Source organism: Chiloscyllium plagiosum, chromosome 3 (assembly GCF_004010195.1).
Source record: "Chiloscyllium plagiosum isolate BGI_BamShark_2017 chromosome 3, ASM401019v2, whole genome shotgun sequence".
Classification (NCBI taxonomy): Eukaryota; Metazoa; Chordata; class Chondrichthyes; order Orectolobiformes; family Hemiscylliidae; genus Chiloscyllium; species Chiloscyllium plagiosum.
Genome location: NC_057712.1, coordinates 133,691,602 through 133,703,247, shown reverse-complemented (window position 1 = coordinate 133,703,247; position 11,646 = coordinate 133,691,602). Strand labels below are relative to the sequence as shown.

Here is an 11,646-nt window from a genome sequence, read left to right as displayed (position 1 = left end):
GATGTCGCGGAGGAAAAGGTGGGGGGTGGGGGCAGTGTAGTTGCGGAAGATGGATTGTTCCACATATCCTACGAAGCGGCAGGCATAGCTGGGGCCCATGCGGGTGCCCATGGCTACTCCTTTGGTTTGGAGGAAGTGGGAGGATTGGAAAGAGAAGTTGTTCAGGGTGAGGACCAGTTCAGTCAGTCGAAGGAGGGTGTCAGTGGAAGGGTACTGGCTGGTACGGCGGGAAAGGAAGAAGCGGAGGGCTTGTCTAGGAGTGTCGCAGCTGGTCAAACCACTCAGTTTTAAACTAAACAGAATTTATTTACAGACCACCAAATGAAACACAAGCAAAAGGAAACAGAATTTAGAATAACAACTATTTGAAAACCTAACCAACAAGATATCATCCATGACTTAACAAAGAGCAGTTCCAATTCCCTGCAATATCCCATAAACACATCTCTTGGCAAAAAGGTGAGATCAAACACAATTTCTTACAGGAGAGATGTCAGAGAGAGAGAGAGTCAGCCAGAAAACCTCTTTTGAATCTGGGAACCTTTTTCGCCATCAGCCTTCTTTGACCAGCTGCTTGAACCTCAGTCAAACTAGAAAATAAAACCTGAGCTGGAGGAACTGATTACTCCCCTTTCATTGTACAACTGTTCTTTTACAAACCCTCTGATTGTTGACTTAGGCAGTATCTGTTAGCCATTATTAAAGTAGCTGGTAAGACATATCTGCCTTTACGACACCTCTTAAAAGAAACCAAGGGCAAAATAACCTTTTTAAAGGGGCGGCATCATCACAAAATTGTGTATCCAATTTACCAGCTCCCCCTGGATTCCATGCCACCTAAACTTCCAGAGCAGCCTACCATTTGGAACCTTATCAAGGGCCTAACTGAAATCCTTATGGACTATTTCTACTGCCCTGCCCTCATCAATCAATACACAATAGACAATAGGTGCAGGAGTAGGCCATTCTGCCCTTCGAGCCTGCACCACCATTCAATATGATCATGGCTGATCATCCTTAATCAGTATCCTGTTCCTGCCTTATCTCCATAACCCTTGATTCCACAATCCTTGAGAGCTCTGTCCAACTCTTTCTTAAATGAATCCAGAGACTAGGCCTCCACTGCCCTCTGGGGCAAAGCATTCCACACAGCCACCACTCTCTGGGTGAAGAGGTTTCTCCTCATCTCTGTCCTAAGTGGTCTGCCCCGTATTTTTAAGCTGTGTCCTTTGATTTGGCACTCACCCATCAGCGGAAACATTTTTCCTGTCTCCAGAGTGTCCAATCCTTTAATAATCTTATATGTCTCAATCAGGTCCCCTCTCAGTCTTCTGAACTCAAGGGTATACAAGCCCAGTTGCTCCAGTCTTTCAGTGTAAGGTAATCCCGCCATTCCAGGAATTGACCTCGTGAACCTACGCTGCACTCCCTCAATAGCCAGAATGTCTTTCCTCAAATTTGGAGACCAGAACTGCACACAATACTCCAGGTGTAGTCTCACCAGGGCCTGTACAGCTGCAGAAGAACGTCTTTGCTTCTATACTCAATCCCTCTTGTTATGAAGGCATGCCTTCATAGCCAAGGCTATCCCATGCCCTCTTTCCACCCTCCTGATTTCCTGCTTCAGTAAACTCATGTATCTCATATATACCTTCAAACATTCCCTTGATTCCAGCTGCCTGTACCTGAGCTATGCCTCCTTTGTTTTCTGGTCAAAGCCTCAATATCTCTAGTCACCCAGGGTTCCCGATTCCTGCCAACTTTGCCCTTCACCCTCACAGGAACATTCAAACCTTGAACTCTAGCTATCTCACTTTTAAAGCCTCCCACTTGCTGAAGGTCCCTTTGCCTGCAAACAAACTACTGGAAGCTCCTAGCTAATTCCATCAAAATTCACCTTGCCCCAATTTAGAACTTGAACCTGTGGATCAGTTTTGTCCCTCTACATAACTAATTTAAAATTAATAAAACTATGGTCACTGGTCCTAAAGTGCACCCCCACTGTCACCTCAGTCACCTGTCTTGCCCTATTTCCCAAGACTAGGTCAGTTTTTCCTCCTTCCCGAGTAGGACCTTCTATGTACCGCTTGAGGAAACTTTTCAGAAAGCACTTAACAAATTCCACCCCATCTAAGCCCTTAATAGTCTGGCAGTCCCAATCTATGTTAGGAAAATTAAAATCCCCTACTATGACAACCCTATTGTTCCTGCAAGTCTTCCCAATCTCCTGGCATATTTGTTCCTCTAATCCCATTGACCATTTGGGAGCCAAGAGTACAACCCCAATAACATCACCATCTCCTTCTTATTTCTTCGCTCCACCCACATAGCCTCACTGGATGATTCTTCAGTTATTTTATCTCTGCCTACAGCTGTGATACTCACTTTAATCAAAAATACAACTCCCCTTCCCCTCTTTCCACCATCTCTGACCCACCTAAAGCATCTGTACCCTGAAGATTAAGCTGCCAATCCTGTCTCTCCCTTGGCCATGTTTCTGTAATGGCTATAATACCCCAGTCTCATGTACCTATCCACACCCTGAGATCATTGGCTTTACCTATCAGCCTCCTTGCTTTGAAATAGATGCAATTTAATCCAACAGTATTCCTCGCTCCCTATCATGTTCCAGCCTGACCTGTCTCTTAAACTTACTATTTCTGATTACTGTATCTTCTTCCAGCCTTGCACTTGTCTCCCCGCTGCTGAGGATCCCACCACCCTGCCAATCTAGTTTAAATGCTCCCTTGAAGCACTAGCAAATCTGGCCACCAAGATATTGCTCCCCCTCCAGTTCAGGTGCAACTCATCCCTCTTGAACAGATCACCTCTGCTGTAAAAGAGATCTCAATGATCTAAAATCTGAATTCCTGACCCCTACACCAATGCTTTAGCCTCCCCCTGCCATATCCTCCTGTTCTTATCCTCACTGGCAGGTGAGGTGAAAAGAGAGAGAATCACAGAGAGAGAGAGAGAGAAAGAGAAAGAGGGAAAGAGAGAGAGAATGTCAGAGAGAGAGCAAGAGACTATGTGTGTATGTTTGAGAGAGTGTGAGAGTGTAAGGCAGTCTATGCATCTGAGAGAGTGTGTGTTTGAGAGACACTGTTTGAAAGTGTGTGTGTAGAGTGTGAGAGAGTGTATGCATATGAGAGTGAGTGAGTGAGTGAGTGAGTGAGTGTGTGTGTGTGTGTGTGTGTGTTGATCTGGTTGAGGCCGTCCTCATGGGTACCAAACTTGGCTATCAGCCTCTGCTCAGTGATTCTGCACTGTTGTGTATCTCGAAGACTGCCTCAGAAGACATTTACATGAAGATCCAAGGCTGAATGGCCTTGGCCACTGAAGCGCCCCACTAGGAGGGAACATCCCTGTCTGGCGATTGTTGCACAATCTCCATTCATCCGCTATTGCAGATTTCGCCATAATACCATTCCACCGGGTACCCTTGCCTGCACTGTATGAGATTTACTGCATAGGCTGAGTCACACGATTGGGATAGCCGAACGACACTACCTGCACTACCTGCCTCCCTTCTCTACCTTTCCTGCAGGGGATCCATCTATTTGACTGTATTTTCGGTTTGTTTCCCATCCTACAACTACCATCTATCGCACTCCTTAGCTCCTATAAAATCCTCATTGCCTTTAAGTGCTGCAACAACCAGTCCATGGATAGGACTCGGAACCACACTCCCTGTAGAAATATTCATCAGTAACATGGAAACTCTCCCTAATCTCCCACATCCAACAAGAAGAGCACGTCTCTCTACTAAAGGTCAACTTGCACCTTAGCAATCTGCAGACCTAGAAAGTAGCAGTCTTACTACTCTAAATAAACGCTGCTCCAGGCTAGCTTAGTAATGATAGAGTCTAGAGATGTACAGCACAGAGACACACCCTTTGGTCCAACTCGTCCAGATATCCTAAATTAATCTAGTCCCATTTGCCAGCAGTTGGCCCATATCCCACTAAACCTTTGCTATTCATATCCCCATCGCTATTCATATACCCATCCAGATGTCTTTTAAATGTTGAAATTGTCCCAGCCTCTATAACTTTCTCTGGCAGCTCATTTCCATACACTCACCATGACAAAGTTACCCCTTAAGACCCTTTTAAATCTTTTTCCTCTCACCTTAAACCTATGCCCTTTAGTTCTGGACTCCCCAACCCAGGGTAATGACCTTGTCTATTTGCCCTATCCAGGCCCTTCATGATTTTGTAAACCTCTGTAAGGTCACTCCTCAGCCTCCAATGTGCCAGGGAAAACATCATAAGCATATTCACCCTCTCCCTATAGCTCAAACCCTTCAATCCTGGCAACATCCTTGTTAGTCTTTTCTGAACCCTTTCAAGTTTCACAACATCCATCTGATAGCAGGGAGACCAGAATTGAGAGTTACAAGGTAGCCAGGAAAGACCTAAACAGAGAGCTAAGATGAGCGAGCAGGGGACATGAGAAATTGTAGGCAGATAGGATCAGGGAAAACCCTAAAGCTTTCTATAGGAAATTAAGGGATAAAAGAATAAGATTAGGGCCAATCATGGAACAATAGTGGGAAATTGTGCGTGGAGTCAGAAGAGATAGGGGCAGCTCTAAATGAATACTTGTTGTCAATATTTAAACTAGTAAAAGACAATATTGTTGAGGAGAGTACTGAGAAACAGGCTACTAGATTAGATGGGATTGAGGCTCACAAGGAGGAGGTGTTAGAAATTCTGGAAAGTGTGAAAATAGATAAATTCCCTGGGCCAGATGGTATTTATCCTAGGATTCTTTGGGAAGCTAGGGAGGAGATTGCCAAGCCTTTGGCTTTGATCATAATGTTGTCATTGTTGACAGGAATAGTACCAGAAGACTGGAGGTTAGCAAATGTTGTTCCCTTATTCAAAAAGAGGAGTAGAGACATCCCTGGTAATTATAGACCAGTAAGCTTCGCTTCGGTTGTGGATAAAGTGTTGGAAAAGATTATAAGAGATAGGATTTATAATCATTTCAATAGGAATAAGTTGATTAGGGATAGTCAACATTGTTTTGTGAAGGGTAAGTCATGCCTCACAAACCTTATTGAGTTCTTTGAGAAGGTGACCATATAGGTGAATCAGGGTAAAGCTGTTGATGTGGTCTATTTAGATTTCAGTAAAGCATTTGATAAGGTTTCCCATAGTAGGCTACTGCACAAAATATAGAGGCACAGGATTGAGGGCGATTTAGCAGTTTGGAACAGAAATTGGCTTGCTGAAAGAAAACAGGGTGGTGGTTGATGGGAAATGTTCATCCTGGAGTTCAGTTACTAGTAGTGTATGCAAGGATCTGTTTTGGGTCCATTGCTGTTTGTCATTTTTATAAATGACCTGGATGAGGGCGCAGAAGGATGGGTTAGTAAATTTGCGGATGACTCTAAGGTTGGTACAGTTGTGGGTAGTGCCAAAACATGTTGTAGGTTACAGAGGAGCATAGATAAACTGTAGAGCTGGGCTGAGAGATGGCAAATAGAGTTTAATGCAGAAAAGTATGAGGTGATTCACTTTGGAAGTAGTAACAGGAATGCAGAGTACTGGGCAAATGGTAAGATTCTTGGCAGTGTAGATGAACAGAGAGATCTCGTTGTCCATGTTTATAGATCCCTGAAAATTGCCACCCAGGTTGACCGGGCTGCTAAGAAGGCATACAGTATGTTAGCTTTTATTAGTAGAGGGATTGAGTTTCGGAACCATGACGTCATTTTGTGACTGTACAAAACTCTGATGCAGCTGCAATTGGAGTATTGCATGCAATTCTGGTCACCGCATTGTGGGAAGGATGTGGAAGCTTTGGAAAGGGTTCAGAGGAGAATTATTAGGATGTTGCCTGGTATGGAGGGAAGGTCTTATGAGGAAATGTTGAGGGACTTGAGGCTGTTTTCATTAGAGAGAAGAAGGTTGAGAGGTGACTTAATTGAGACATATAAGATAATTAGATGATTAGATCGGGTGGACAATGAAAGCCTTTTTCCTAGGATGGTGATGGATAGCATGAGGAGGCATTGCTTCAAATTGAGGGTGGATAGATATAGAACATTTGTCAGGAGTAGTTTCTTTACTCAGAGAGTAGTAGGGGCGTGGAATGCACTGCCTGCTACAGTTGTAGACTCGCCAATTTTACAGGCATTGGTCATTGGATCGGCATATGGATGAGAATGGAATCGTGTAGGTTAGATGGGCTTCAGATTGGTTTCATAGGGCGGCGCAACATCGAGGGCCAAAGAGCCTGTACTGCGATGTTATGTTCTAAATTCTAGTTGCACACAGTATTCCAAAAGTAGCCTAAGCAATGTCCTGTGCAGCCACAACATGTCCTCCGAACTCCTATACTCAATGCACTGACCAATAAAGGAAAGCATACCAAACACCTTCTTCATTATTCTATCTACCTGAAACTCTACTTTCAAGGAACGATGAACTTGCACTCCAAGGTACCTTTGATTCGCAACACTGCCTAGGACTTTACCATTAAGTGTATAAATCCTGTCCTGATTTGCCTTTCCAAAATTCAGCACCTCACATTTATCTAAATTAAACTCCATCTGCCACTCCACAGCCCATCTGATCAAGATCCCATTGTACTCTGAGGTAAACTTCTTCGCTGTCCTTTACACTTCCAATTTTCATGTCATCTGCAAACTTACTAACTGTACATCCGTTGTTCACATCCAAATCATTAATATATATGACGAAAAGCAGTAGACTCAGCACCAATCCTTATAGCATACCACTGGTCACAGGCCTCCAGTCTGAAATGCAACTTCCCACCACCATCGTCTGTCTTCTATCTTCGAGTCAATTCTGTATCCAAATGGCTAGTTCTCCCTGTGTTCCACGTGATCTAACATTGCTAACAGTCTACCATGAAGAACCTTGTTGAACGTCTTACTGAAGTCCATGTAGATCGCGTCCACTACTTTGCCCTCATCAATCCTCTTCGTTACTTCTTCAAAAAACTCAATCAAGTTATTGAGACATGATTTCCCATGCACAAAACCATGTTGACTATCTCTAAGCAGTCCTTGCCTTTCCAAATACATGTAAATCCTATCTCTCAGGGTTCTGTCTAACAACTTGCCCACCACCGACATCAGACTTACTCATCTTATTCCCTGGCTTTTCTGTACCACCTTTCTTAAATAGTGGCACCACAGAAGCCGACCTCCAGTCTTCCAGCACCTGATGTACGACTATCGATGATACAAATATCTCAGCAAGGGGCTCAGCAATCACTTCCCTATCTTCCCACAGAGTTCTACAGTACACCTGATGAGGTCCTGGGGATTTATCCACCTTTATGCATATGATTTTATATTTTTAAAATTTGATCAAGAGACAGATCTCAATAAAAACATAGAATCAATAAAAGTCCACTTTACTCACTAGTGCAGATTTACAAAAAAGTAAGGTTACACTTTAAAACTAGCCACTTAACTGCTGCCCTGTTATGAGCTCCACCCACATAAGTTTTTCTTCATTGTCAACTGTGAATTTTGCTGTTTGTATATTTTTCTTAGACAAACTCCAATGTCCAGAAATACTTGAAACTAAACAGCGAAGGCAGCAGCTGGTCAGATCCACTGCTGGGTGAGGTGGCAGCGTGGGTCTCTGTCTTCGTTTGAATCACCTCCCATGTGATCACTATCTTTGTCATCCTTCCTCCTTTTAAAGTGATTTGAACTTTTTCCTCCTAAAGTTCCAAAACAATGCAACAGCATATATAACAGTAATTACTGCTCTTAGAAATCAAGGACATCAGCTCCAACATTGAAAATACTGCAAAAAAGGAGCAGATCTTACCGCCACAATTTTCGCTAGTCCTCCATCTTGGATTATTGGGAAAGCTGCTACACCAGGCTGGTAGATCCACCATGCCATGCCAGGTGGCCTGCTGTGCTAGGCTGAGAGGTCGCCAGTTGTCGGAGGCTGGGAGTTGGTCAGAGGCTGAGAGTCATCACTGGATGCCAAGCGCCATTGCCAAGTAGAGAAGAAAAGAAGAGGAAGATGGCTGCCATCATCCTCATATGCAGGAAATGTGAACAACATCCAAGTTTTATTTCTTGTGGATTTTCAGTATTTCTGGCTTGGCCAGCATTTATTGCCTGTGCCTAGTTGCCTTTTGGAAGATGTGGCGAGTTGCCCTCTTAAATCACTTCTGTTCATGTACTGTAATTGGATCCATAATGCCATCAGGGTTGGAATTTCAGGATATTGATCCCACGATACTCAACAAATGATGATATATTTCCATGTCAGGATGGTGAGTGGTGTGGAGGTGAATTTGTAGGTGGTAGTGTTCCCATATATCTGATGTCCTTGTCCTTCTGGATTGGTAGTGATCATGAGCTGAAAAATGTGTTGCTGGAAAAGCACAGCAGGTCAGGCAGTATCCAAAGAGCAGGAGAATCAACATTTCGGGCATAAGCCCTTCTTCAGGAATGAGGAAGGTGTGCCAAGCAGGCTAAGATAGGGAAGAGGGACTTGAGGGAGGGGCGTTGGGAATGTGATATCACCTCCTTCCACCTATTGCATTCCCAACGCCCCTCCCCCAAGTCCCTCCTCCCGACCTTTTATCTTAGCCTGCTGGGCACACCTTCCTTAATTCCTGAAGAAGGGCTTATGCCCAAAACGTCGATTCTCCTGCTCCTTGGATGCTGCCTGACCTGCTGACCTTTTCCAGCAACACATTTTTCAGCTCTGATCTCCAGCATCTGCAGCCCTCACTTTCTCCTGGTAGTGATCATGAGTTTGGAAGGTGCAGTTTAAGGATTAGGCAGTCATAAACCATTTCCAACAAATCAGTGTAACTGTTGTCCCTTGATATTCAATGGCACCAGCATCATTAAATGCCCCAATATTAACTCCCGAAGGGGAGTACTATTGAACAGAAACTGAACTGGACCAGCCATACATATATAATGTAGTTACACAAACAGGTGAAAGATGGGAATTCTATAGTGAGTAATCAACCTTCCTTCTACCCAACAGCTTCTCACATCAACAAGGCACAGGCCAGGAGTGTGATGCAATACTTTCTTGTCATCTGGGCCAGAGATACTAAACTTCAATTGTAAAGATAGTTCGGTGAAGTTAGGATGTTTTCCTTGGAGAAAACATAACACGATTGGACAGAGTAAACAGGAAAATCTATTCCTGTTCAAAAAAGAATTGAGAATGAAATATGCATTACTACATTAACAACATTTAAAAGACATTTGGACAAATACATGGACAGGAAATGTTTAGGAGTATATGGGCCAAGTACAGGGAAATGGGGTTAGCATGGGCCAATTTGGGCCCAAGGACCTCCATGTGGTAGGACTCTGTGACTATACAAAAGAAAGATATAAGAAGAAAAATAAACTAAGGTTATATGAGGACAGAAAAGTTGCACAGTGAGTAGTCTTGAATGGACTGGCTGCAAAAGTCGTGGCGATAAGTGCAATAAAACATTCAGGGTTATGAATAAAAGGCAAGGGAATGGCACTAAGCCATGAGTTAATTTGTGGAATCAGTGTACGTATGATGGGGTGGATGGCCTACTTCCATGCATAACAGTTTTATGAATCTATCATTAATATTTCTGTTTATGGTGTCATGTTTTGTCGTACATTGTGTTCTACAGATTAGCTGCAAAGATTGGGCAGAAATATTAGTTCCAAAAGCTGGATATATTGAAAACACCGTAAACAAATTGGTGGATATATTTATTCAAATCTCTGAAACAGTTAAAGACGTCGTAAAATCTGATGTTGAACCTGGTAAGGAAAATGCCATTTCAAAGGCACTTATAACCTATGATATTAGAGTATTAAAACCAGAAGTATTTGGAATTGGAATTTAGAATTAGATTGTATTATCATGTGTACTCAGGTATAGAACTACAGGAGTACAGTGAAAAGTTTACAATGTCACCTCATATGGTGCCATTGTACATATAAAGTACCTAGGTAGAAATGTTAAACACACAAAAAAGAAAAAATATTGCATTACCTTATAGTGATTCATAGTATTAGTTAGAAATAAGACATAGTTAAAAGGGTAAGCATTACAATCTGATAAACAGATTACAGATCAGTATTACATTACAGTTGATCAGAACAGGGGCTTCCACATGTCGTTTGACCAGCCTCACGAGCCGCTGACAGCCGGTGCTGGACCCCAGTCCAAAAACCATTCTTGCTCCATTCCATGTTTTCAGCCACTCAACACTGCTCCAGGCTTCCAGGCTTTTGGTCCGCTACGCTCCACTCAGCTTCTCAGCCACTCCACATTGCTCCAGGCTTTCGGCCCACTCCGCTCTGCTCCAGGTCTTCAGGGTGCTCCACTCTGGTCCTCAGCCACTCGAGACTGCTCCAGGCTTTCGGCCCGCTCCGCTCCACTCAGCTTCTCAGCCACTCCACACTGCTCCAGGCCTTCAACCTGCTTCGGTCCATCTCTCAGCCACTCCACACTGCTCCAGGCTTTCAGCCCACTCCACTCCACGTGGATCTCAGCCACTCCACACTGCTGCAGGCCTTCAGCTTGCTCCACTCCAGCTCTCAGCCACTCCACACTGCTCCAGGTCTTCAGCCCACTCCACTCCACGCTGGATCTCAGCCACTCCACACTGCTGCAGGCCTTCAGCCCACTCCACTTCACTCAGCTTCTCAGCCACTCCACATTGCTGCAGGCTTTCGGCCCACTCCACTCCAGCTCTCAGCCACTCCACACTGCTCCAGGCTTTCGGCCCGTTCCACTCCAGCTCTCAGCCTCTCCACACTGCTCCAAGCGTTCGGTCCTCTTTGCTCCGGCTCTCAGCCACTCCACACTGCTCCAGGCCTTCAGCCCACTCCACTCCACTCTGGCTCTCAGCCACCCCACACTGCTCCAGGCCTTCAGCCCACTCCACTCCACTCTGGCTCTCAGCCACCCCACATTGCTCCAAGCGTTCGGTCCTCTTTGCTCCGGCTCTCAGCCACTCCACACTGCTCCAGGCCTTCAGCCCACTCCACTCCACTCTGGCTCTCAGCCACCCCACACTGCTCCAGGCCTTCAGCCCACTCCACTCCACTCTGGCTCTCAGCCACCCCACACTGCTCCAAGCATTCGGTCCTCTTTGCTCCGGCTCTCAGCCACTCCACACTGCTCCAGGCCTTCAGCCCACTCCACTCCACTCTGGCTCTCAGCCACCCCATACTACTCCAGGCCTTTAGCCCGCTCCACTCTGGCTCTCAGCCACCCCACACTGCTCCAGGCCTTCAATCTACTCCACTCCACATTGCTTCAGGCCATCAGCCTGCTCATTCTGGTTCTCAGCCATTTCACACTGTCCCAGGCCTTCAGCCCATTCCACTCCACTTTCAGCCTGCTCCACTCTGGCTCTCAGCCACTCCATAATGCTCCAAGCCATCATCCTGCTTGCTCTGGCTCTCAGCCACTCCACACTGCTGCAGGCCTTCTGCCTGCTCCACTCTGTTTCTCAGTCACTCTACACTGCTGCAGGCCTTCAGCCGGCTCCACTCTGTTTCTCAGTCACTCCACACTACTCCAGGCCTTCAGCCTGCTCCACTTCAGCTCTCCCTTATCCACTCCCTGGACATGTTTTGGTATGCCTATTTGCCAACAGGTGGTGGAGATCCCCAGT

General features: G+C 45.2%; 1 protein-coding gene across 1 annotated transcript in view; it reads left to right on the top strand.

Moving 5' to 3' along the window:
• LOC122540182 (dynein axonemal heavy chain 8-like) overlaps window positions 1–11,646 on the top strand; it is a 1,320,893-nt gene that overhangs the window by 467,902 nt on the left and 841,345 nt on the right. The window contains exon 22 of the mRNA XM_043675532.1: window positions 9,651–9,781. Within this exon, the coding sequence (XP_043531467.1) occupies window positions 9,651–9,781 (131 nt within the window). The remainder of the gene's footprint in view (window positions 1–9,650; window positions 9,782–11,646) is intronic.